The following is a 22,872-nucleotide window of genomic DNA, read 5'->3' as shown; positions in this document are numbered from 1 at the left end:
AACATGAACTCCTCTGTTCTGTACGTTACCTTGGAAACATGAACTCCTCTGTTCTGTACGTTACCTTGGAAACATGAACTCCGCAAAGGGACTCGTCTCCGTCTTGTCACGCTGCGTCATCCATTATTTCCAAGGTAATGTACAGAACGTCTGCGTTTACCCCTTTTACATAATACACAGATGATATGAACTTGGTGAAATCCATTACCTTCCTCCGCCTGCTCTCCCACTCCTCAAAACCACGACCTTTCATCTCCTGTGTGGCTAAAATGAGAATCTGTTCTGTATATGAAAAGGTGTTTCCTGTTGGAATGCCGATGTGTGATCTGAACAGATTTACTAAGTTATATTATATACTTTCTCCTGGTCTGCGGCCAGAGAGAGATGGTAGGCCTCGTCTTGAAGACGCCGGATCTCCCACATGTCCTCTAGAGACTGAAAATCAATACAGGGACAGTAACAAAACAAAAGCCAATCGGATTGTTAAGTTACAAGAAGAATCCTATAACTAATATAATACTTAATAAAAGTGGACAAGGTCATTTAACGTTCCAGACCTCTAGTGTCACTGAAGCTTGTGATGATGCAACAGAGGGGCCCATTTCCACAGGCAGAGTCTCTGGCTCAGAGGTTGTCTCCTCCCTTACAGGAAATCACTAGTTGCTCAAATACTTTATTACTTTTGTATACAGTTTATAAATCCAGTTTCTTTTCAAATGTAATGAATTACCTCTGGAACTTTTATGTCACCTGATAAATACCAATCTACCTCCCTCTTCCTAACACACAAGCTATCAAATACCTTCAATCTTAGGTACAGGGCAGACCTCCCTAGTAGCCCAGCTGATGTTATTGCAGCTGGACACATTGCGGACACAATGTGTCCAGCTGCAGGGGAACCAGTCTCCTCCTCCTGTCTGTCTTAATGGCCGCTACATTGGATTCATCTGGGGGGATGTTTCCCCCAGAAACCTTGAAGAAGCTGCTCTCCTCCTGACCACAGGGCACCTTGCTCTGCCTCACAGGATACTCTAAAGATCATGGACTGTGTCCCTGCGTATTTTAGGATACTTTTAATTAGATGAAATAATGGTTTCCATATCTCAGTACCTTTTTAAAATCAGTAAAATAACAAAATATGTTTTTAATCACAAGAGATTCCCACCTAGCTTACAAAGCACTGTGTCCACTGCACTGTACGTGCGTCCTCGTGTACTGTAAGGATACAGGGCCAATGTACCGGTCCTGTTCAGCAGCTGGATGGAAGGGTTAGCGATCAGTCACAACCTCATATTTATCAGCCCGCTTCTCCCTGTTTGCCACCTTTGGACTCCAGCATTAGTGCGTCTTCTGAATAATTGACATCTGACCGGTGCAAAAAACATTATAAAAGTTACAATAATGACACTCAGCATAATCAACGCCGCTCATTCTCGCGCACCCCACGGTAACTGCTGCTATCGTTAGCTAGCTAGTCCAGTCACGCTTCATGTTTAAGCTATATTTGGGGGAAAAAGTCAACTAAATCATTCACAACATGTAGCTATAAACACAACATAACAGCAATAGGGGTGTCCATGTGGCTGGGATCAGAAATGTCCGGTGAGAGGCAGGTTGAGGTTTCCAGGGTTAGAGTAGTGCAGAAGGTGTCGTACGCTGAAGCAGTGAAGAAAGTAGAGGGAGATGGGTCAAGGGGGAGGGATCCTGAGAGGAGTGGTGTGAGCAGTAGATCTGTACCAGTCCAGAGGGAAGGCCAACAAGTGATATATGTTTCAGTAAGATTGGATTTTTAGCATTTTATAGTAATGGTTATGAACTGTACTGCAGGGATAGAACGTCACAGAACATTGAGGTTGTGGTGGCTTAGCTGCAGAGGAACCTGCTTTCATCTGTGAAGAGCACAGGGCGCCAGTGGCGAATTTGCCAATCTTGGTGTTCTCTGGCAAATGCCAAACGTCCTGCACGGTGTTGGGCTGTAAGCACAACCCCCACCTGTGGACGTCGGGCCCTCATACCACCCTCATGGAGTCTGTTTCTGACCGTTTGAGCAGATGCACATTTGTGGCCTGCTGGAGGTCATTTTGCAGGGCTCTGGCAGTGCTCCACCTGCTCCTCCTTGCACAAAGGCGGATGTAGCGGTCCTGCTGCTGGGTTGTTGCCCTCCTACGGCCTCCTCCACGTCTCCTGATGTACTGGCCTGTCTCCTGGTAGCGCCTCCATGCTCTGGACACTACGCTGACAGATACAGCAAACCTTCTTGCCACAGCTCGCATTGATGTGCCATCCTGGATGAGCTGCACTACCTGAGCCACTTGTGTGGGTTGTAGACTCCGTCTCATGCTACCACTAGAGTGAAAGCACCGCCAGCATTCAAAAGTGACCAAAACATCAGCCAGGAAGCATAGGAACTGAGAAGTGGTCTGTGGTCATCACCTGCAGAACCACTCCTTTATTGGGGGTGTCTTGCTAATTGCCTATAATTTCCACCTTTTGTCTATTCCATTTGCACAACAGCATGTGAAATTTATTGTCAATCAGTGTTGCTTCCTAAGTGGACAGTTTGATTTCACAGAAGTGTGATTGACTTGGAGTTACATTGTGTTGTTTAACCTCTAACACCTCCCAAACCCGGATCCGGGAGCACCCCCATCAGTAGAAAAGCTACTAGCATAGCCTAGCATAGCGTCACAAGTAAATACTAGCATCTAAATATCATTAAATCACAAGTCCAAGACACCAGATGAAAGATACACATCTTGTGAATCCAGACATCATTTCTGATTTTTTAAATGTTTTACAGGGAAGACACAATATGTAAATCTATTAGCTAACCACGTTAGCAAAAGACACCTTTTTTTACTCCACCAGTTTTTTACTCCATCAGTAGCTATCACAAATTCGACCAAATAAAGATATAAATAGCCACTAACCAAGAAACAACTTCATCAGATGACAGTCTAACATATTTATTGTATAGCATATGTTTTGTTAGAAAAATGTGCATATTTCAGGTATAAATCATAGTTTACCATTGCAGCCACCATCACAAATCTCACCAAAGCGACTAGAATAACTACAGAGAGCAACGTGTATTACCTAATTACTCATCATAAAACATTTCTTAAAAATACACAGCGTACAGCAATTGAAAGACACAGATCTTGTGAATCCAGACAATATTTCAGATTTTCTAAGTGTTTTACAGCGAAAACACAATATAGCGTTATATTAGCTTACCACATGTGCAAACATCACCCCAGCATTGATTCAAGGCAAAAAGAGCGATAACGTATAAACCACCAAAATATATACATTTTTTCACTAACCTTCTCAGAATTCTTCAGATGACAGTCCTGTAACATCATATTACACAATTGTCGTGTCTTTGACTATGCCAGATTAATTGCTATGACATGCTATTCTATAAAATAATAAAATAAAATAATCTCCGTAATTAATATTACCTGATTGAACTAATCATGTAAATATGAATTAACTAGAGAGGGACACCACGAAAGAATATTTATAGAGCTGTTATCTTTCGAATAAACTCTTAAAGATTTAGTAATATTTTACTAAATAGCAGTCACATTAATCGTCATTTTATTCAGTCTCATCTGAAAGTTGTAAGTCCTTGATTATCTGCAAGAATCCTGGCTAACAAGTTGAATCAGCAATACAAAATTGGGTTTAATTATTTATTTACTAAATACCTAACTAATCACACAGAATCACACATATACAATTAACTCATAACTTGATCACAAATTACGTCACACAGAAAGACGTCCCTAGCGGGCGGAATAGATATGACCGCTTGTTACACAAAGGAAAGGGGGGGCTGAGTCCTAGTGAAAGAGCGGGAGACTTGAACATAGGCGAGCTGTACTATCGTAAATACAGTATCTTATGCATTCTAAATTACCGCCCATTTGAAGAGGAAAATGCAATACATATTTACTCTGAGCTGCGCTTCAGTAGGTTGGTGGTAGATGGACCGTGTCGCCAACCCGAGTCCTCTGTCCTTTGAAGAATGTCTCTGGTAGTCACGGGACACGTTGTGTATAGTAGACGGGATACTTGGACTGTCCTTCCTAACCTGCGTTTAGCTGTTGCTAACTCAACGGCCAGGAGATATCACTTCTGTAGTGAATACGAGTTCAAAGTTCATACCATTCACAATCAAAGTCCATGCTGATGTTGGCTTCATCTATAGTTATTATCTGAACCATTCTGACACTGGATCTTCATCCTAGCGTACCCGGAACAGAAAGTTATATTCTGGTTCGTGGCTTTTATAGTGGAGGGAGAGGGGTGTGTCTGAAAAGTCTATTATAACCCATGCCTCTTCACAGGGGCGGACCACTGTGAGCAGAGGATAACTTATGAAAGCACAGATCTCTCATTTGGAAGCTAAAATTACATTTCATCTCTTCACAAATAATGTCATATTCAAACATTTGAATTAAACAACAATTCCATGTGAATCCGATATCTCTGACATTTAGACTTTCCACAGTAGAGTTTATGTCATTCTATCCTTGATGAGAATGTGTCAGAGTGCAACCGAACTGACATAATATACCTTAAGTACCACCGCATATGTTCAGTTGGTCGGGTTACCAGAATATAGTTCATTTCCCCCAACTTCTGATGTTACCCAGAATCTCTATGTTAACCAAGGGGTTTTCTTATGTCACATCAGTTATAGTAGGGAGAGAGAAAAAGGGGGAAAGAGGTATTTATGACTGTCATAAACCTACCCCCAACCCAACGTCATGACACAATGCATATAGAGTTTGTTCGAAAATGTGCATATTTAGCGGCACAAATCGTGCTTATAGAATGAGAATAGTGTCCAAATACTCAAGCAATCTGTCCGGCGCCATCTTGGAAAGGCACCTATTCTTATCGAAAACTATTCATAAACTTGACTAAAAAAATACAGGTTGGACAGCAATTGAAAGACAAATGAGTTCTTAATGCAATCGCTGAATTACATTTTTAAAATTAACGTTACTGCGCAATACAGGGTGCGATAAAGCAAGGCTACACTGCAAGTAATGGCGTCTTATGCATTTGACTTTTTTCAACAGAACAATGAATTATCAGCATAAATAGTTCTTACTTTTTGATGACCTCCCATCAGAATCTTGGGATAGGTGTCCTTTGTCCAAAAGAATCGTTGCTGGGTTGGAGAAAGTCATCTTCCACGTTGCAATTAGCAGTAAACAATGGCATGCGAGAGAGAGATACCCAACTTCCTACAACGCCAGAAAATGAAATACCCGAAAATCGCAATATACTGACATAAACTGATATAAATCGGTTTAAAATAACAAGATTATGATGTCTTTAAAGCCTATATCGAATAAAAACAGAGCCGGATATATCTAGGAGCTAAAACGGGAGCTTCTAAAACGACATGCCAAGGTCCTCACTGCGTCAGCGCGAAGAATCAAAAGAGGGGACCCTTTGATTCCAATCAATTTATAGACTTTCGGATCTGCCTAGAGACTCCATTTCAAGGCCCTCTATTCGCTGACACCCAGGGGAAGGCGTATGCAGTGCATCTCAACCAATAGAAGACAGGCAGAGTTATACACAGGTCTGAGAACAGGTTGGAAAAATCTGCATTCTCAACTCCACATAGGGAAATTGCTCTAAGTCCAGTTCTGTTTCACGCACAGACATAATTCAAACGGTTTTAGAAACTAGAGAGTGTTTTCTATCCAATAGTAATAATAATATGCATATTGTACGAGCAAGAATTGAGTACGAGGCAGTTTAATTTGGGAACTCATTTTAACAAAGTCGAAATGGCGCCCGCATAGGCTCAAGAAGTTAAGTGTTCCCTTTATTTTTTTGAGCAGTATATATATATATACACCTACAAACCTTAGTAAGTTAGCATGGCTAGCTAGCTGACCTTCGTAAGTTAGCATGGCTAGCTAGCTAGGCCGTGCGTTAGGTAACTAAGGTTGGCTAGCTAGCTAACTTCAATTTCAGTAATCATTTACTTACCCATTTGTCCAGTGTGATTACAAAACAAATTACATTTTGGTTCAGCTTTAAATTAACTTCGTGCTTGTAATTTAGCTATCTTGCTAGATCGCATCCCACCCTAGTGAGGAATTGTTTTTGTTAACATTAGCTAGCTATCGTTGCCTTTTTATTAGCAAAGCTGTTCTAGTGAAACTCATCCTGTTTGTGAAACTCACTTTTTTGTGCCTCTTTTGGATCCATCTGTAGACTTCCATGTCTGAACCCAAGTCCACAGAGGCCCTGGGTTCTGGATGTGGTGTTCCAGCCCAGAGAAGCTCACAGCAGGGTCCAGAGGTGGTCTCAGTGAAGCTGGAGGACTGCAGTCAAACACTGGAAGTCAATGTGATTGTCAAAGAAGAAGAAGAGGAGAGAGTTGTCACAGAGGAGGCAGAGGAGAGAGCTGTGACAGAGGAGGCAGTGGAGAGAGCATTCAAAGAGGAGGCAGAGGAGAGAGCAATCAAAGAGGAAGAAAAGGAGGAGAGAGCTGTCACAGAGGAGGAGGAGAGAGCCATCACAGAGGCGACGGAGGAAAGACCACTCAAAGAGGAGGTGAAGGAGAGCGGAGTCAAAGAGGAGGAGAGTCCAATCAAAGAAGAGAACAGGGATGTGTCTTCTCCAGATCTAGAGGAGGAAGAAGTAGATAGTATCACTGATCCAGGTAAGCAGGCGATTCCAAAACTATTATTGACAGCTCACTTCCCACAACTATTATTGTTAAAGTGAGCTCAGCTTCTTGACAGAGATTGTGGTAGCAGTATACCACTAACCCACTCTGCAACTTATTTACCCACCTGTGTTTATCTTTAAATATTGTGGCGTCAGGATCCTGTTATGGGTATGCTTGTCACTGGCAGAGACAGGATAGTTTGTCAGGATGAAAATAAATATTACAGGAGCGAAGATCAGGTAAAAGTTAGAGGAAAACCGACAATAAGAGATGTGCAAAGTTAAGTCTGCTTCAATATAATTGAGACCTGTAATGGCTGCCAAAAGTGCTTCCAGGAAGTACTCAAGGAAGTATTAACTGGGTTGTGAGGACATGTGACGCAATCAAGACATCTTTGTTTTTTTATGACTTATTAAATGTTCTATAATTTGTCTTTAACTTTGTAAATATTTTGGTAGGTTGTGTAGATTGGTTGTGGAAAAATCTAACCTATTCCCTTTTGATATTTAGTTTTAAGGCAGCAAAATGTGTAGACTATGCAAGAGGTGTGTAGACTTTAACTAGCTACTGTATGTCCATATTCCCACAGGAGAGCTCTCCAACCCAGGTTCAGACAGTGAGCCCAGTTCCACAGCATCAGGAAACAATAAACAACACAGACGGAGGACCTCAAGACAGAAACATCACCACTGCATGGACTGCTTCACTAGCTTCTATGATCCAGAGAAGTTGAGAAGACACACTTGTAGACCCCTCCCCTGTTCAGATTGCAAAGGCAGTTTTATTTGTCCAACTCACCTCATACCACACCAACAGACTCTCAGAATAAAGAAGACTTACCCGTGTGATCCATGTGGGAAGAGCTTTCCGACACCAAGCAAACTAATGATGCACCAGAAAACACACAGGAGAGAGGCCTTACCACTGCTCCCAATGTGGGACAAGCGTCAGTAATTGAGCACATCTAAAGCGACACCAGAGGATAATACCAGGGAGAGAAGCCTTACCACTGCTCTGTGTGATAAGCGCTTCAGTCAGGCAGAACACCTGAAGACACACCAGGTGTTCTGCCTGACTGAAGGCAGAAGACACACCAGCGAACTCACACATGAGAGAAGCCTTACCACTGCTCTCAGTGTGGGAAGAGTTTCAGGCATTTAACAACTCTGAAGATGCACCAGATGAGAAGCTTTTCCACTGCTATTAATGTGGGAAGTGTTTTAAATGCCTAAAACAACATCAGAAGATGTTGCCCAACACTGACCTTTATAATGGTGTTGCCAAGCTGGGCATCTAACCAATATTGATGACCTTTATAATGGTGTTGTCAAGCTGGGCATCTAACCAATATTGATGACCTTTATAATGGTGTTGTCAAGCTGGGCATCTAACCAATATTGATGACCTTTAGAATGATGTTGCCAAGCTGGGCATCTAACCAATATTGATGACCTTTATAATGGTGTTGCCAAGCTGGGCATCTAACCAATATTGATGACCTTTATAATGGTGTTGCCAAGCTGGGCATCTAACCAATATTGATGACCTTTAGAATGATGTTGCCAAGCTGGGCATCTAACCAATATTGATGACCTTTATAATGGTGTTGCCAAGCTGGGCATCTAACCAATATTGATGACCTTTATAATGGTGTTGCCAAGCTGGGCATCTAACCAATATTGATGACCTTTAGAATGATGTTGCCAAGCTGGGCATCTAACCAATATTGATGACCTTTATAATGGTGTTGCCAAGCTGGGCATCTAACCAATATTGATGACCTTTAGAATGATGTTGCCAAGCTGGGCATCTAACCAATATTGACAGAGTTTTTTTCCCTCCAACCTGATGTACATTGTCATATAAAAAAAATGTACCAAAGCGTATGAAATGACATGAGGGTCACATTTAAATTAAAGTGTCTATTCCTCCAGAAATGAATTCAGTTTCCATCTCCATAAATCAATACTTTCTTCACCACACTTCTATTATCGAAACTCCTCTTGAACGTTTTATTTGCATATTGATGCTATTTCACCAGTGTTGGGGAAACACATTAGTAACACAGGGCGTTACAGTAATAGTATTACATTACTCAGTAACAAGGTGACAACAAAGTTGAAGTCTGTATTTAAATAATAACTAGTTAGCAACGTGTTACTTTCGTCATAGAGTTGCAGTGTCATGCCGTGTGGTGTGTCCATGATCTGAAGGGATTTCACCTGCCAGGAGAGGCAGAAACCCTGGTTTACAGGGGAATACATGAGAAGCCTTACTCACCTGACTGCTCACATTATATAAAACACGGCAAGTAAGTTCAGGACAAACACACGTTAAGAACACCTGCTCTTTCCATGAGACAGACTGACCAGGAGAATCAGGGTGAAAGATATGATCCCTTATTGATGTCACTTGTTAAATCCACTTCAATCAGTGTCGATGAAGGGAAGGTTAAAGATGGATTTTGAAGCCTTGAGACGTGTGTGTGTGCCATTCAGAGGGTGAATGGCCAAGACAAAAGATTTAAGACACCAGTTTGTGTCAAGAACTGCAACGCTGCTGGGTTTTTCACGCTCAACAGTTTCCCGTGTGTATCAAGAATGGTCCACCACCCAAAGGACATCCAGCCAACTTGACACAACTGTGGGAAGCATTGGAGTCAACATGGGTCAGCATCTCTGTGGAACGCTTTCAACACCTTGTAGAGTTCATGCCCCGACTAATTGAGGCTGTTCTGAGAGCAAAGAGGGGTGGGGGGGCAACTCCATATCAGGAAGGTGTTCCTAATGTTTGGTATACTCAGTGTATACCTTCTATAAACGACAACCTGCCCTGAAATTCTATACGTGATCTTTACTATATACACACAGGTTGAAGAGACGTCAGTGAAGTTGAATGCAGTGGGTGTAGTAGCTTTGTTGAACCAGAAGGTGGCGACCCGTCATTTAAACAGCTTGGGTAAAGAAGTTGCTTTCCTGCCGTGACTGGCCTCACAACCCAGTACTGTAGGTGGCGCTGCATGCACCTTTCAGTTGGTTGCGATCCGCCAATACAAATTAAAGAAGAAGTTGCTATTATAGCGGAACCTTGATCAAGGAGCTTCACGTATTATCTGAGCTGACCATAGTTTCCAAACAAAAATGTATGAAGATATAAGATCATATTCTTAAAATGGCAATCAGCAGTATAAAACATAACAAAGAAAACCCCCCCCCCCCCCCCATTTCTGTAAATTGCTGTAACCCCTCTCAAATTCCTAGACAGAGTAATGGATGCAGGACTGACCATGCAGCCATGATAGTTTTGAAGCTATGCAGTGTTGGTTTACATTTACTTTGTTAATCAACACTGGAGTAAAGCAAGCTTTATTTAATATATTGGGTTCTGATGGGGTAAGAGTTTATCTAAGCTTGTGAGGAATTTCTAAGTTATATTCTTCAAGAATCAATTGGTACATGAATGTAGGCAGCAAAATAATGATTTGGTGCAGTTGCGCAATGTGTGCATCTATCGCAGCCTTGACTGACTTGAGTACGCAGATAGGTATTCTCACGATGACAGTGAAGTGAAGGCGTAAGAATGGCAAAAAGATCAGACCTTTGTCTCGAGTACATACCTCCATCTCCTGAATACAAACCAAGTAAACGTACGTGTCGCTGTTCATGCTCTCTTGAGAACTTTGAGGATCTTGAAATGGAGTCCGTTGGCTATGCTGAGCGCTCTGATGAGCCAGACCAGGATGAAGTGACCAGCAGCAACAGAAGTAGTGGAGTTTTTTTGGAAAGAGTGGATTCCTGCTTTTTGGCCGACCCACACAGTGTCGGGTAAAGCACAAACGGGGAATGGTTACATCTGTGAACGTTTCGAGAATTGTAGATTTTTTTTGGGGGGGGGGGGGGGTGAATCCTCCGCTCAGAGGAAGCGGACGCTTCGTTTCACGTGTCGTGATTTGCTCTACGGAGTAGGGCGCCACTCAGAGGTGATCAGTGGGGTAGTGTAGAGGTGGATCAAATTAAACATATTCCTGGTGTTTGTTAAACCCGCCGTTTGGTAAGACACAGACCCGGTGGCAATGGCGAGACTGAGAATACCCTGTCTGTCTTGAGCTTTGACACCGAGTTTCTACCTGATGAGGTCAGATTAGGTTATATTTGCTATTCTGTGAGGGCCTTTGTTTCCGAACCCGCTACGGTGTTTGAGGTGTCAAGGATTCTGACGTGTTGCAACCAGTGTGTAGAAGGGAGATCCCCACGCTGTGAGAAATGTGCAGGGGGGCATAGTCAGAGGGAGTGTACAGTTGGGATAGTGAAAGCACTGCGTGTCAACTGTGGGGGTGGCGATGCAGCTGGGGATCCGAAGTGCCGTGCGAGAGAGAGATACCGGTTGAGATTGACAGAGTTCGAATGGGGCAAAAAAAAGTCTGTTCTTAACAGCTACTAGTTTTGGGAACAAAAAACTGTATTGAGATCAAATGTTTCGATGTGAAAGTTTGCATGATGTCGTTACAAAATCGATCTTCTCCCACTGCTGGCCAATGTGCATCCTCTCATCACCATATGTGGTAGTGAGTGGAAACGCCAACCGGATGCTTCACACTTATATATCCGGTGAAATATCTGGCTCATTGTTCTAACTGTGACGTCGTTCTGGGAAAGGAGGTAGTTCGGAGTTACGCTAGCTAGTTGTTGTTGCTAGTTTCGTCGGTAATCAACATTTGGAAGTCCCGTTCCAAGGTAAGATCAAGCTTTAAAACACTCTATAACGAATATATGTACATAACACATTACATATTATTTGTCGACATGTGTCGAATCAATCATCATGTGTCGACAAAAAGCTAGTCTTCAGGACATTAGAGACGGTCTAGCCATGTTATCTAGCTAACGTTAGCTATAGTAGGTTGAAGTTGCCTAGGTTTTCATCTTCAACCTAGGTTAGTTAGCTAGCTATCGTTGTTAGCAAGCACGTTTGTTTAGCTAGCTATCTTCAAGACGCTGTGTTGTGACTGATCACATTATTCGTCATCAAGACAATGTCAAATATGTGATTTGTGAATCGTTCATTTCAACCAGGCAGCCTGATCACTAGATAGTAAGTGGGCAGGGACGGCGCCAGAACGAATCAGTTGGACAGCCATTTGATTAACTATTGTGGCTGTCGGTGCCGTTTAAGATGAGGGAGGACCATTGGCGATTTTAGCATGTGAAAGAGATTTGCGTCAGTTCAAATCTGGTATCAGGACAAAATGTGATTCAGTCACCGAATATATTTTAAGTATTTTAATTAAACCCAAGCCATAAATGGTAAATGCAATTTTCGTATATACGGGTTCACTGTATCACCACGCAGGGTAAAGCAGGGAACTCACTGAAATAGTACAGACATCTTCTTTTATACTGTGTCAGTAGTAGTTCCAATTTCAGAGTTGGCCTGTCACAGTAGAGGCTTAGCGTGGTTTAAACTTGCTAGCCTATCGGTGGTGCCCAGTCACAGCACTCAGGATTCAAATGTCCGGAATGGTGTTTGTGAAGATTGAACTGATTTGTTGGTTTCTACACATTCCTCAGTTCCTGTTTTCTTGTTATTCAGCATTTTTCCATCTTGTCTCAACCTTGTGGTTTGCACAGTCGACACCCTAGATTAGCAACAGCTTTTCTGCAGTCACGCTATGTTTTGTGATTAACATGTCCTACTTCTATAAGGCATATATTTATGTTAAAAGAGAACAAAACCATCCTTCACACATGTACATCTTGGTGAAAAAAACTACAAATGTGGCATGCCAGCAAAGCCACTACACAACACTAAACAATACATTCATTGCATTATAACGGTGACCACAAACTGTTTAACCTACATAAAGCTGTCCCAACAGCAGAGTCTCAACACCTTACTACTGCTACTCTTGGCTATCAGCGGAACCTTGTCGGGCAGCGAATCAGTTCATTCAGCCTCATTTACTGCCTTAAAAAAAAAAAACAGCTGATATGGCTGACTTGCTTTAACAAATGTGGTTTCCACTAACAATTGAGATGTACAAACTACGGCATAAGGGGACGACAAGCGGATAAGAGGCAATCCGTAATTTAAATTAAGATAATGAGTGAGCTAGGAAGGACGTAACATTAGTCACTAACTATTTGTTTAGCGCTATTGAAATGTACAGCGACAGAATTCAGAACATGGGCCGTTCTTACAGTGCTCTCCCTGTACACCAAGTCAGAACCGTAGGATAAATAAAGGGGCATATACGCAGACAATAAAAGCTCTTACAATGTTTGATGATTTACTTTTCTCTAAAACAGGTTATAGGCTACAGTAGAACAGTCAGAACAGTAGGGGAAATTAAGAGGTGTAAATAGACCAAATTATTAGCGTGAGGCACATGTGCTACTAACGTCTTACTACACAACATACACTTAGTATTACTTTCTTAGCTACAGTATGCATATCTCCCTGGCATATTACATCATTTATGAAGCAGCATACAATACATTTTGGACTCACATTGTTGTGCTCGGCTCAGTTGAACAGGAAGGTGGCGCGACGGTCCTCCGAGTTAAGTTGTTTTGAGTGCGGCACTAATCATGCTTCATTGACAGCATGGCCAATGTTGAATGTTTATCATTTAAACTTGGAAAAGAGCCCCTTAATCCCAGATTTGAGACCACACAGCCACTGTCACTGATTCCTTCCAAAGCACTCGTTGAATTTGCAATTTCCAACTTGAGGTGTAATGTTTATGTCCGACGAGCACTGATATGTTTTATCTATAATTTCTCTTCATTATTTCTTTTCATATCACAAGGATTAAAAAGGATTTGCCAGTAGATTGTCAACTTGATACATGATGATGACTGCTATCTAAGATTGTGAAAGTTTGATGATGTTGACGTGATCAGTCCAATCAAAGCTACTGTAGATATAGTGTGATTTGATGTCATTTTATCTGTGGCCAATGACCTTGAGCCTTCTTGGATGGGCACGTATATGGCAGCAACCGAAGAGCATTTTCAAGGTCTGCTTTTATACTTGGCAGTGACGTAAAGTCCTCATGAGTGGCAGAACACAAAGCCAATCACAGCATAACGCTCAGTTTTTTTTCTGCTGGCTTGCACCACTACACCACAGAAAGGACTTAGCTAGGCTAAAACACCTGCATTTTGGAGCTGCCTTACTCAAGAAAACAAAAAAGGGACTTAATTTTTATATTTTTACATTGTTTGCAGACTGATATGTGACATGTATTAATGCCAAAATAACATGCAAATCAGGCAAGCCCCTCCCCCAAAAAGAACATCATATATATATATCTTTTTTTTTTTTTGCTAAAAATGTGGGGCTCAAAACAGGTGGGGCTCTGCGCTGAATGACTGGTCCCCACTTGGAGGACCATCGTGTATTGTATGAGCTTGGCCTTATTTCTATTTCAGCATATTGGATGACTGTCATTCATATTCCACTCACCCAGTTCAATGTAACATCCATAGGTTTAGGTTACTACATGGTTCCTAACCTGTCACAATAACTCCTCCTTGGCATTTTCTTTCGTTGTCATGTCAACCAACACTGTATTCAAAGTGCCCACGATTTATTTATATTCTGTCTAGAATTATAATAAACATTCTATTTCCATGATTCCAACAGTTCACCCAAGTGTTCTGATCTAAATCGCAATTGCAACATTTGGTTAAAAGAGGCCTAGTGTTTTTGTTTTTTAACCTCCCCCCTTTTTCTCTACAATTTCGTGGAATCCAATTGGTAGTTACAGTCTTGTCTCATCGCTGCAACTCCTGTACGGACTTGGGAGAGGTGAATGTCGAGATCCGTGCGTCCTCCGAAACACAACCAAACTGCACTACTTCTTGACACAATGCCCACTTAACCCGGAAGCCAGCCACACCAATGTGTCGGAGGAAACACCGTACACCTGGCCACCGTGTCAGCGTGCACTGCGCCCGGCACCAATGTGTCGGAGGAAACACCGTACACCTGGCCACCGTGTCAGCGTGCACTGCGCCCGGCACCAATGTGTCGGAGGAAACACCGTACACCTGGCCACCGTGTCAGCGTGCACTGCGCCCGGCACCAATGTGTCGGAGGAAACACCGTACACCTGGCCACCGTGTCAGCGTGCACTGCGCCCGCACCAATGTGTCGGAGGAAACACCGTACACCTGGCCACCGTGTCAGCGTGCACTGCGCCCGGCACGCCACAGGAGTCGCTGGTGGCGATGGGACAAGGACATCCCTGCCGGCCAAATCCTCCCCTAACCCGGACGACTCTGGGCCAATTGTGCACCGCCTCACGGGTCCACCGGTCACAAGCCCTCCCCTAACCCAGAATCTCTAGTGGCACAGCTAGCAGTGCGATGCGGTGCCTTAGACCATGGCGCCACTCGGGAGGCCCCGGCCTGTTTGTTTTGCCCATATCGTGAACCCGTACGTGGCAGTGATCTCATATGAGTGCAGAAATTGATGGAAATGCAGGAACATGTTTTGGGTTGAAGTTGAGTTGTTTCGTACTGTTCAATCAGATCACTTAGAATGGATGTGTTGACACCGTAGGGTCACAGGTCAGGGGGTGTTTAATTTAATCAGATCACTTAGAATGGATGTGTTGACACCGTAGGGTCACAGGTTAGGGGGTGTTTAATTTAATCAGATCACTTAGAATGGATGTGTTGACACCGTAGGGTCACAGGTCAGGGGGTGTTTAATTCAATCAGATCACTTAGAATGGATGTGTTGACACCGTAGGGTCACAGGTCAGGGGGTGTTTAATTTAATCAGATCACTTAGAATGGATGTGTTGACACCGTAGGGTCACAGGTCAGGGGGTGTTTAATTTAATCAGATCACTTAGAATGGATGTGTTGACACCGTAGGGTCACAGGTCAGGGGGTGTTTAATTTAAGGCCCTGATGGCAATGTTCCGTTTATTTTAAATAATTTTTCGGGAGATTAATATAATAATTTTACATAAGAAATGTTAGTTTGTCAATTTTGAACATTTGAAAGTTAATAAAAATGTATTATTTAAGAGGTTATTTGGAACACTCGGTAACAATTAAGCCCAGTCTGGATTTTTTACATTTTATCAAATATCTGTAAGTAAAGTCATAAATCTTCATATTAGATATTATTATTTTATTTTATATCATCTTTTCTTACAAAAGTTAGGGCAGTATATGTTAGAGATGTTTAAACTGATATTTTGGTGGCCATAATAGGTACACTTAACCTACTAGTGGCAGACATGTTTACCATCCATTTTTACTCTGTTCAATTTGAATTGAAATCACTCAAAGTTCACTAATATACTGTAAACCAGTGTTTTTACAATGTTGTAGCTGGTGTAATGTGGGCATGTTATGCTTTACAATGTTAATGACAGTGGATTACCCATCTACAAGTGGTACACGTGTCACAACACATCTTTAAGATGTCATAATGGTCACCGCATGGTGTGTAATGGGCATCGTATGGTATGTAATGGGCATCGTATGGTATGTAATGGGCATCGCATGGTATGTAATGGGTATGGTATGTAATGGGTATGGTATGTAATGGGCATCGCATGGTATGTAATGGGTATGGTATGTAATGGGTATGGTATGTAATGGGCATCGTATGGTATGTAATGGGCATCGTATGGTATGTAATGGGCATCGTATGGTATGTAATGGGTATGGTATGTAATGGGTATGGTATGTAATGGGCATCGTATGGTATGTAATGGGCATCGTATGGTATGTAATGGGTATGGTATGTAATGGGTATGGTATGTAATGGGTATGGTATGTAATGGTCATCGTATGGTATGTAATGGGCATCGTATGGTATGTAATGGGCATCGTATGGTATGTAATGGGTATGGTATGTAATGGGTATGGTATGTAATGGGCATCGTATGGTATGTAATGGGCATCGTATGGTATGTAATGGGCATCGTATGGTATGTAATGGGTATGGTATGTAATGGGTATGGTATGTAATGGGTATGGTATGTAATGGGCATCGCATGGTATGTAATGGGTATGGTATGTAATGGGCATCGCATGGTATGTAATGGGTATGGTATGTAATGGGCATCGTATGGTATGTAATGGGCATCGTATGGTATGGAATGGGCATCGTATGGTATGTAATGGGCATCGTATGGTATGTAATGTGCATCGTGTGGTATGTAATGGGCATCACACTGGATTGTTGATCTACTAAAAAATATATCAAGCTCACATCTTTCTGTGTGTTGGTGATGTCATGACTGTAAATACATCTTTAACAATGTAACATTTGATAAACCGCACCGCCTACTGCAGCCTTGATAAACCGCACCGCCTACTGCAGCCTTGATAAACCGCACCGCCTACTGCAGCCTTGATAAACCGCCTTGCCTACTGCAGCCTTGTTAAACGGCACCGCCTGCTGCAGCCTTGATAAACGGCACCGCCTGCTGCAGCCTTGATAAACGGCACCGCCTGCTGCAGCCTTGATAAACGGCACCGCCTGCTGCAGCCTTGATAAACGGCACCGCCTGCTGCAGCCTTGATAAACGGCACCGCCTGCTGCAGCCTTGATAAACGGCACCGCCTGCTGCAGCCTTGATAAACGGCACCGCCTGCTGCAGCCTTGATAAACGGCACCGCCTGCTGCAGCCTTGATAAACGGCACCGCCTGCTGCAGCCTTGATAAACGGCACCGCCTGCTGCAGCCTTGATAAACGGCACCGCCTGCTGCAGCCTTGATAAACGGCACCGCCTGCTGCAGCCTTGATAAACGGCACCGCCTGCTGCAGCCTTGATGAAATCAACCATTTGGCATCATTTTGATTCTGGAAAACCGAATAAGTGTGGTTCAAGTTGTTTTCTTGGAGACGATTTGAAGCCGTCGTCTTTCTGAGCATGACAGCATCCAACGGCTCTGAGCATGACAGCATCCAACTCAGTTTCCCTCCCAGAAAACACACAACCGTATAGTGTAATTCATGAGGAAACTGAAGAGCGGAGTTTTGCGAGTGTTGGCGCACTTGACCGCAGTGTTTGTTAGCTAGCTAACTTCAATTTTAGTAATCATTTACCTAGTCATTCGGCCAGCGTGATATCAAATGTAATTTTGGTTCGCCTTTGCTTTTAACTAGCAAACGTCTTGCTTGTAATTGTATCTAGCGATCCAGCTAGATATCATCCCACCCTATTGAGAAAGGTGATGGTAAAATGTATCAGTAAGCTAACGTTAACACAATTAGCTCAAATGGCTAAAGTTAGCGATCGTTGCCACAGCGATGTTGGCTCGCTAGCTACATTTTCTCAGCAGAATCCTAGTAGATGGAATATGTTTTATACATGGTGTATCCATCACTTTATTAGCAAAGCTGTTCTAGTGAAACTCCTCCTGTTTGTGAAACTCACTTTTTTGTGCCTCTTTTGGATCCATCTGTAGACTTCCATGTCTGAACCCAAGTCCACAGAGTCCCTGGGTTCTGGATGTGGTGTTCCAGCCCAGAGAAGCGCACAGTGGGGTCCAGAGATGGTCTCAGTGAAGCTGGAGGACTGCAGTCAAACACTGGAACTCAATGTGATTGTCAAAGAGGAGACAGAAGTCCTAGAGGAAGAGATGGCAGTCAAAGAGGAGGTGGAGGAGATGGCAGTCAAAGAGGAGGTGGAGGAGATGGCAGTCAAAGAGGAGGTGGAGGAGATGGCAGTCAAAGAGGAGGTGGAGGAGATGGCAGTCAAAGAGGAGGTGGAGGAGATGGCAGTCAAAGAGGAGGTGGAGGAGATGGCAGTCAAAGAGGAGGTGGAGGAGATGGCAGTCAAAGAGGAGGTGGAGGAGATGGTTGTCAAAGAGGAGGAGGCGGAGGAGGAGAGAGCTGTCAAAGAGGAGGAAGCAGAGGAGAGAGCTATCAAAGAGGAATGGGAGGAGGAGGAGGAGGTGAGAGCTGTCAAAGAGGAGGAGGAGGAGGAGGAGGAGGTGAGAGCTGTCAAAGACGAGGAGGAGAACAGGGACGTGTCTGCTACAGATCTAGACGAAGAGGAGGAAGATGTAGATAGTATCACTGACCCAGGTAAGTTCAGGTGTGGAGTACGGAGAGAGGTTGGTGACTTGGTGGCCTCAGGGGATTCCAAAACTATTATTGCTATTATTGACAGCTCACTTCCCACAACTATTGTTGAAGTTAGTCCAGCTTTTCAACAGAGATGATATATTATTGTTGAAGTTAGTCCAGCTTTTAAACAGAGATGATATACTATTGTTGAAGTTTGTCCAGCTTTTAAACAGAGATGATATTCTATTGTTAAAGTTTGTCCAGCTTTTAAACAGAGATGATATACTATTGTTAAAGTTTGTCCAGCTTTTAAACAGAGATGATATACTATTGTTAAAGTTTGTCCAGCTTTTAAACAGAGATGATATACTATTGTTGAAGTTAGTCCAGCTGATAGACAGAGATGATATACTATTGTTAGTTAGCCCAGCTTTTAAACAGAGATGATATACTATTGTTAGTTAGTCCAGCTTTTAAACAGAGATGATATACTATTGTTAAAGTTAGCCCAGCTTTTAGACAGAGATGATATACTATTGTTAGTTAGCCCAGCTTTTAAACAGAGATGATATACTATTGTTAGTTAGTCCAGCTTTTAAACAGAGATGATATACTATTGTTAAAGTTAGCCCAGCTTTTAGACAGAGATGATATACTATTGTTAAAGTTAGTCCAGCTGATAGACAGAGATGATATACTCTGTGTAGCAGTGTTCCACTAACCCACAGTTTACCAACCTGTGTCTCTGACTGTTTGGCAACTCTTTCCCCAAGTCGGATTGTATATCTGTGGATGGTAGATGGCTCTGATTAGATAGTCGTTGTTTTCATCGCCCGAGCGGTGCCCAGTAAATAATATCTGCTGTCAATCAACTGTTAATTAATGAAACAATGAATAAGGAGCTGTACGCTTGGGCTAGTGCCATCACCTGCTGTTGTGCCCCTAACCCCCCACAACAACTGGTCCACGTGCCCCATAGTACGGCAGCCCTCTGCGCCAACCTGTGTGTTTGTTGGTTTTAAACAGGAAGTCACTATTCCATTGGACCATGTGTTCTAATTGGACAATTAAAGTGGTCTGAATCATTCTTAAACAAGAAACCCTCCAATGTTCTCTTCCTGATTCTAACCCTTTATCTGTCCTTATTCTCACAGGAGAGAGCTCCAACACAGGTTCAGACAGTGAGCCCAGTTCCACAGCATCAGGAAACCATAAACAACACAGACGGAGGAACTCAAGACAGAAACATCACCACTGCATGGACTGCTTCACTAGTTTCTATGAGCCAGAGGAGTTGAGGAGGCACACTTGTAGGCCCCACCCCTGTTCAGATTGCAGAGGCACTTTTATTTGTCCAACTCACCTCATACCACACAAAAAGACCCTCAAGAGAAAGAAAACGTACCCGTGTGGTCAATGTGGGAAGAGATTTCAGACGCCAAGCAGCTTGAAGACGCACCAGCTTACTCACACAGGAAAGAAGTCGTACCACTGCTCCCAGTGTAGGAAGACTTTCAGTTGTTCGTTCAATTTGAAGAGGCATCAGAGAATACATACAGGAGAGAAGCCTTTCCACTGCTTCCAATGTGGGAAGAGCTTCCGTATGGAAGGACAGCTAAACGAACACAAGAGAATACACACAGGAGAGAAGCCGTACCACTGCTTTCAGTGTGGGAAGAGCTTTGGTCGGGCAGGGGCTCTAAAGGCACACCAGCTAATTCACACAGGAGAGAAGCCATACCACTGCTCTCAGTGTGGGAAGCGCTTCAGTCAGGCAGGACACCTGAAGACACACCATCGAACTCACTCGGGGGAGAAGCCGTACCAGTGCTCTGTTTGTGGGATGAGTTTTCCTCTTTTACAGACCTTAAACAGACACCAGCTTACTCACACAAGAAAGATGCCTTATCACTGCTCCCAGTGTGAGAAGAGCTTCAGTCAAACAGGAAGCCTGAGGGCACACCAGTTAACTCACACAGTAGAGAAGCCTTACCACTGCCTTCAATGTGGAAAGAGTTTCAGTCATTCATCAAATGTGACGGCCCACCAGTTAACTCACACAGGAGAGAAGAATTACCACTGCCCTCAATGTGGGAAGAGCTTCAGTCTGGCAAGATACCTGAAAAAACATTGCCGAACTCACACAGGAGAGAAGCCTTACCACTGCCTTCAATGTGGAAAGAGTTTCCGTCAGTCATCACATCTGAGGGCACACCAGTTAACTCACACAGGAGAGAAGCCCTGTACCACTTCTCTCAGTGTGGGAAGATCTTCAGGCAGACAGCATAGAGACACCAGCTAAACGTGGCCACGTTTTTAGATCTACAGGCTCCCGATCAGATCCCGGCCCATTTTTTTCCAAATCGGAGTAAATCCGGAGTAAAACCTAGCCCGGCAGCCCCGTAAAGTGTTAATACGTACCTGATTCCCGGTTGATGGCTCTCACTTTTTCCACTCTACAGGCTGCGGGGGCTGCCGCGGTAGGTTTCTCCACTCTACAGGCTGCGGGGGCTGCCGCGGTAGGTTTCTCCACTCTACAGGCTGCGGGGGCTGACGCAGTAGGTTTCTCCACTCTACAGGCTGCGGGGGCTGACGCAGTAGGTTTCTCCACTCTACAGGCTGCGGGGGCTGCCGCGGTAGGTTTCTCCACTCTACAGGCTGCGGGGGCTGCCGCGGTAGGTTTCTCCACTCTACAGGCTGCGGGGGCTGCCGCAGTAGGTTTCTCCACTCTACAGGCTGCGGGGGCTGCCGCAGTAGGTTTCTCCACTCTACAGGCTGCGGGGGCTGCCGCAGTAGGTTTCTCCACTCTACAGGCTGCGGGGGCTGCCGCGGTAGGTTTCTCCACTTTACAGGCTGTGGGGGCTGCCGCGGTAGGTTTCTCCACTTTACAGGCTGTGGGGGCTGCCGCGGTAGGTTTCTCCACTTTACAGGCTGTGGGGGCTGCCGCGGTAGGTTTCTCCACTTTACAGGCTGCGGGGGCTGCCGCGGTAGGTTTCTCCACTCTACAGGCTGCGGGGGCTGCCGCGGTAGATTTCTCCACTCTACAGGCTGCGGGGGCTGCCGCGGTAGGTTTCTCCACTCTACAGGCTGCGGGGGCTGCCGCGGTAGGTTTCTCCACTCTACAGGCTGCGGGGGCTGCTGCGGTAGGTTTCTCCACTCTACAGGCTCTTACGACGTCACAATAATTCAACATGTTGAATGTATTGGGCCTCAAATCAGCCGCCATCGCAGAGTGAGCAGTGCTCAGAGCACTTACGAGTTATGTCCCACCGTCAGCCCAAAAAAAGGAAACAAGGCAGGATGTACTCTGTTCCTATTCTAACTCGGTAGCTAGCTCAAGCTATGTTACCCACATCTCATGCTCTTCAAGGACTTTGTAACTGTGTTATCTAGTGGGAAGCCGTTATGTTGTGTTCTAACTGGTCTCCAGTAGTTGGGCTCTCGCATGCCGACCATAACTGTGCTTTGGCTAGGCTAATAGCTAACGTTATTTGGCTAAATAGCTAACGTTATTTGGCTAAATAGCTAACGTTATTTGGCTAAATAGCTAACGTTAGCTGGCTGACTCGCTTACTGGCTAGGATAACTGCATATAGCTAACATTTTCTGATAATTGGTTAGGTGGAAGGGCTGTGCGGTATACCGTATTTTACAATATACCGATATTGATGCACGGACCGGTTTGGGTTTTTACTTTACCTTCTATATCGGCCGTCATTGTAAATAAGAATTTGTTGTGAACGGACTTGCCTAGTTAAATAAAGTGTTTATTTTTACATATACCGGTATTTGAACGTTTGGTTTGTTAAATGTGATACGCTGTGTGTAACGTCCATTTTGTCATCTCTCTCTGCTCTCCCTCTCTCTCTCTATGCCGCATTCCACACAGACCTAGCCCCGCCCCCTGTCACTCAAGGAGCTCATATGTTGTTTCTGGACCACCAGACATGTGCGTTCAGTCTGCATGGTCAGTGCAGCACACGCAACAATATCAATACACTAGCCTTCTAGAATGTACCCTTCCTTTTGTTTCTTACATCTGCAAACAGCTAGTTTGTCTTTTCTTAGCGAGTTGTTCTATATCGTGTTAGCCGCTAGCTAGATAATAGAT

At 43.8% G+C, this 22,872-nt stretch overlaps 1 protein-coding gene across 3 annotated transcripts; it reads left to right on the top strand.

The window, feature by feature from the left end:
* The first annotated feature begins 18,636 nt into the window (after window positions 1–18,636).
* LOC120042373 (antifreeze protein Maxi-like) lies at window positions 18,637–22,522 on the top strand. Of its 3 annotated transcripts, none has more exons than XM_038987203.1 (3): window positions 18,637–18,779; window positions 19,916–21,869; window positions 21,909–22,522. In XM_038987203.1, the coding sequence occupies exons 2-3, from the start codon at window positions 21,197–21,199 to the stop codon at window positions 21,944–21,946; spliced, it is 711 nt and encodes a 236-aa protein (XP_038843131.1). In that variant the 5' UTR covers window positions 18,637–18,779; window positions 19,916–21,196; the 3' UTR covers window positions 21,947–22,522. The 3 variants fall into 3 exon arrangements, with proteins under 3 accessions (XP_038843131.1, XP_038843130.1, XP_038843129.1); XM_038987202.1 differs by having other exon boundaries at window positions 19,916–21,886; window positions 21,926–22,522; XM_038987201.1 differs by having other exon boundaries at window positions 19,916–22,522.
* Window positions 22,523–22,872: the final 350 nt, after the last annotated feature.

The sequence above is a fragment of the Salvelinus namaycush genome, unplaced genomic scaffold (assembly GCF_016432855.1).
Source record: "Salvelinus namaycush isolate Seneca unplaced genomic scaffold, SaNama_1.0 Scaffold662, whole genome shotgun sequence".
In the NCBI taxonomy this organism is placed as follows: domain Eukaryota; kingdom Metazoa; phylum Chordata; class Actinopteri; order Salmoniformes; family Salmonidae; genus Salvelinus; species Salvelinus namaycush.
The sequence above is the reverse complement of the archived record's forward strand: the minus strand, read 5'-3'. Positions and strand labels throughout refer to the sequence as shown.

Excerpts from the sequence above, each read along its gene's own strand:
- LOC120042373 (XM_038987201.1), top strand. The coding sequence starts at position 21,197 with ATGGCTCTCACTTTTTCCACTCTACAGGCTGCGGGGGCTGCCGCGGTA.